This window comes from Eurytemora carolleeae, unplaced genomic scaffold (assembly GCF_000591075.1).
Source record: "Eurytemora carolleeae unplaced genomic scaffold, Eaff_2.0 scaffold370, whole genome shotgun sequence".
NCBI classification, from domain to species: domain Eukaryota; kingdom Metazoa; phylum Arthropoda; class Copepoda; order Calanoida; family Temoridae; genus Eurytemora; species Eurytemora carolleeae.
In genome coordinates, this window is record NW_019396283.1 from 179,777 (window position 1) to 184,381 (window position 4,605).

At 34.4% G+C, this 4,605-nt stretch overlaps 1 protein-coding gene across 1 annotated transcript in view; it reads left to right on the plus strand.

Moving 5' to 3' along the window:
• The first annotated feature begins 3,770 nt into the window (after positions 1–3,770).
• Positions 3,771–4,605, plus strand: part of LOC111700131 (calcitonin receptor) — a 19,157-nt gene continuing 18,322 nt past the window's right edge. Inside the window, exon 1 of the mRNA XM_023470951.1 lies at positions 3,771–3,789. Coding sequence (XP_023326719.1) covers positions 3,771–3,789 — 19 coding nt within the window. The remainder of the gene's footprint in view (positions 3,790–4,605) is intronic.

The window sequence follows — 4,605 nt, forward strand, 5'->3', positions numbered from 1 at the left end:
TTGACTTCAAACTAACTGGTAATTAGCCATTTTACAATATTCATGTCAATAAAAGAAAACTTATTTAGTAACCATGTTCTTAATTAATGTTTTAAAGATTAACATTTTCTTATAAAATTGACTGAAAACTAACTAATAATTAGCAATTATACAATATTCATGTCAATAGAAAAAAAAACTCCAAAATGTTGAGTTTCACCAAGTTATATTACTTTTATTAAAATTAGCTGGGGAATGGTAAACTTTGTAGAACACGAGATTACTTTCACAACAACAATTCTAATATCATATTTTGTTCTATTTTTTCTTAACAAATGGTGTAAAAGATACGCAAATGGGGTTTTGCGTAACTCGACAAAATAAATCGTATCCCAAGTTTTGCGCTTGCACAAGGATATGCAAAATGGAACTTACCCAAATTGCACGACTTTTACGCAAAAAGTTTGCAAAAATGGTTTCCAGATGGCAAATTTATCCTATACAGTTATGCATAAATCAAAATGGTGAATTTGAAATGTTGAAAAGAAATGCTGTCGCACCAGTAGAATATTGTCCTTTAATATTTGATTCCTGGTCCTGCTTCAACTCTACTCCTCCAGGTAAACAATCCTTGGTCCTGTTTCAACTCTACCCCTCCAGGTAAACTATCCCTGGTCCTGTTTCAACTGTAACCCTCCAGGTAAGCTATCCCTGGTCCTGTTTCAACTGTACCCCTCCAGGTAAGCTATCCCTGGTCCTGTTTCAACTCTAACCCTCCAGGTAAACTATCCCTGGTCCTGTTTCAACTCTAACCCTCCAGGTAAGCTATCCCTGGTCCTGTTTCAACTGTACCCCTCCAGGTAAGCTATCCCTGGTCCTGTTTCAACTCTAACCCTCCAGGTAACTTATCCCTCGTTCTGTTTCAAATCTACCCCTCCAGGTAAACTATCCCTCGTCCTGTTTCAACTCTACCCTTCCAGGTAAACATCCCTGGTTCTGGTTTCAACTCTAACCCTCCAGGTAACTTATCCCTGGTCCTGTTTCAACTCTACCCCTCCAGGTAACTTATCCCTCGTACCCTCCAGGTAAGCTATCCCTGGTCCTGTTTCAACTCTAACCCTCCAGGTAAGCTATCCCTGGTCCTGTTTCAACTCTACCCTTCCAGGTAAACATCCCTGGTCCTGTTTCAACTCTACCCCTCCAGGTAAGCTATCCCTGGTCCTGTTTCAACTCTAACCCTCCAGGTAACTTATCACTGGTCCTGTTTCAACTCTACCCCTCCAGGTAACTTATCCCTCGTCCTGTTTCAAATCTACCCCTCCAGGTAAACTATCCCTCGTCCTGTTTCAACTCTACCCTTCCAGGTAAACTATCCCTCGTCCTGTTTCAACTCTACCCTTCCAGGTAAACATCCCTGGTTCTGTTTCAACTCTACCCCTCCAGGTAAGCTATCCCTGGTCCTGTTTCAACTGTACCCCTCCAGGTAAGCTATCCCTGGTCCTGTTTCAACTCTAACCCTCCAGGTAAGCTATCTCTGGTCCTGTTTTAACTCTACCCCTGCAGGTAATCAATCAGCTTTTTTTTAAAGGAAAGAATTTTTGTAACATTTTTTATCGTAATTTTCAATAAATTTTCGAAATCATCCCTCCAGAATTGGAAAATCCAGGGGGATTTAAAAGATTGAATTTGTACTCTTACTGAACAATTATACACAGTAAAAAGTCTTTTAGTTGACAAATGAATCCTGAAAAAATGTCTTTAGAATAATGCACCACTTTCAGCTCAACAACCATGCCTAGCCAGTCTGCCCCTTTAAAGATATTAAGAGGCCTTGAAGGACTGTCATAGTTTTTTCAAGTGATCTTCCATTTAAAGAGGATCATTCCAGATTCACAACAGTACCCTTCAAACCTTTGACTGATCAAGGATTCACAACGGTACCCTTCAAACCTTTGACTGATCAAGGATGACAGATTTTTACTTATTTATCTAGAGAAATGCTTGTAATTGTTGAACACTTTATTTGCAACCTGTTTTATAATTAAGGAATAATAATATTTACTTTCTAGAAGTCGTATAATGTAAATACTCAAATTCTATTTTGAAAAAAAACTGTTGGACAATCTAAGGTGTGAAGGTTACCGCTTTAAATGAAAGGTCACTTACGCATTCTCTGTAAAATTCAAACGTATAATAATTTTTTTTAAACCAGATATTTTGTTATCGAATTTTACCAAAATTTAGTTTTTCGAATTCATATATTTTTGCAACCAGATGTTGTGGACTCTCTTTACACCATCAGGTTTCAAAGTTATAGGGCTTAGAAATTTTGAGTTTGTGGCAAGAACTCAGTTTAGTTACAATTGTTTTTCCAATCTAGATTTCGTGTTTTTTCCTTTAGCAAATAATTCTGACCACAGAATAATTGTTCTAGAAAGTAACAGGAAATATTACTAAACCAAACAGGCTGAAGTATGAATTCTATATTGATAACATAATTTATTCACGGAAAAATAATTTTTTGAATTGAAATAATTGTTTTTATGAAATTTTATGCTTTTCCTTTAAGTTTTCAAAAAAAATACATTTTTTTATCAGTTAAAACAATCATGTTTAACTTCGATTACTTACATACAATGACTTATGACATTTACAGGGCAATGTTTCGTTAATTTAAAGTCTCCTACGTGTGTCAATAGAAGAGATATATTTATTTTTGCTTTTGTATCTAAAAACAGTTAATTGTTTATTTTGTTTTTATTTGTATGATTTTTGAAACACCCTGTTTTTAGGAAAACTTCAGGAGGAACACTGTCCTTGGTTTCCGGACCTAAACTTTAACCCACTTGAGAAGGCAAGCCAATTACGTATTTAATTGCAGAAAAATATCTGTTTATGTTTAGGGATAGATCGTTTTCACTTTTGTGAAAACGATCGTCTCGTTTTGTTTTTAAAACCGATCGTTTTTTAAATGGATCGTTGTTTAGTTTTATTAACGAAGGTAAGTCGTTTTTAATTTTTGACGAATGTTAACGACTGTTAACGCCGAAACTTCTTTAACGATTGTTAACGAACGTTAACGAAGATTCTTCACAATAATGACCACACATGTGTTGGCGAATTAAAAAGTATTAAAAAGAATCATCAACCCTATTTATGTCATTTTATTGGATATTAATAAGTATGAACAAGTTTTCGATCTCAATCAAACTATGTAGGCAAATTAAAATCCCCGCAAACCGTTTTCCGGGCGCATAATAACATTTAAAAAACAGATACAGTTTTTCTTCCTTCAATTTTACTCAACTGATTTAATATGCAGGTCGATAAAGTTACTACGTTGCCCTGCTGTAGGGCGATAAAGTAAATTTATCGCTCTACAACGGGAAATATTTGGTGTGATGAATTCCCTCAAAAATGAAGAAAAAAAAAACTTTCTAAAACTCAAAAATTCTATCTTCATAAAACATTCACACACATTGATTCAGTAAATTTTATTTAGCCATCTTAATTTTCTTCTGCATTTAACATGCCATAATACAAAACTAAATATTTGTTTTAATTAACTGGATTTTAATATTTTTGGGCGTTAGGGAAAACCTTAGAGAAGAGAAAGCAAATCGCACAAGTTTTTGCGCAAAGTTTTTTTTATAAAGTGAATGCGCATTTATTTGCACATAAAGTTTTTGAAATACTGAGGTTAAGGACTTTCCATAAATGTCTAAGTATCATTAGGTTTCCCTAAATTCTTTTTTCTACCATTTTATACTAGGTTAAAAGGTACACGAAACATGACAGTTGGTGGAGTTGGTGAATAGTATAAAATGTCTTTTTCCATATTTTCTTAAGTTATTTGATACCAAAGAGAAAAATAAAAAAATCACATGGCAGTCATATTATATCTCAAAGTAAAATATATTTGAGAAAAATATTTTTTTTACAAATCAAACTGAGAAGGGTCGACTTTAATATCTAATCTATATATAAATTTGGCTTGGGTGTCTGTTTGTTTGTTTTGATGTCTGTCTGTCTGTTTGTATCCAATAAACGTCAAAACGGCTGAACCGATCGGGCCCAAATTTTTTGTGGGACATCTAGGGGCCCCAGGGAAGGTTTATGAAATTTAGTAAATGTTTTTGTTTTCTACAGCATAAAATGTTTAAATTTTTCTTTTCATTCTGCGACTTATAGCCCTCAATTTAAAAAAAAGAGAAATCCATTTTTACGATCCTTGAAATGTACCCTCCAGGCTCCAAAATGGACAGTCTGGAAGAATTTTAAAGATCGATTTAACAAAGCAAGTACAACCCGTAAAACTAAAAAAGTCTACTTGGTATCAAATTAATCATAAAATTGTGAACTATCATGTTGGTCTGTAGGGGTTTATGAGATATGATCGGGCATATACAAATAAACAAATGGACAAACGGACATTAACTCTTTATATATATCTTCTTATAATAAAGCTCGTCGCTCATAAACATATATAAATATATATGTTTGTTATATGTATATATTATTTGTAAATGCATGTATATTTGCATGCTAGCTATAGCTGGTCAAACGGCTGGACCGAATGGGCTGACATTTTTTACAAGAACCTATAGATACCCCGGGGGGGGGGGG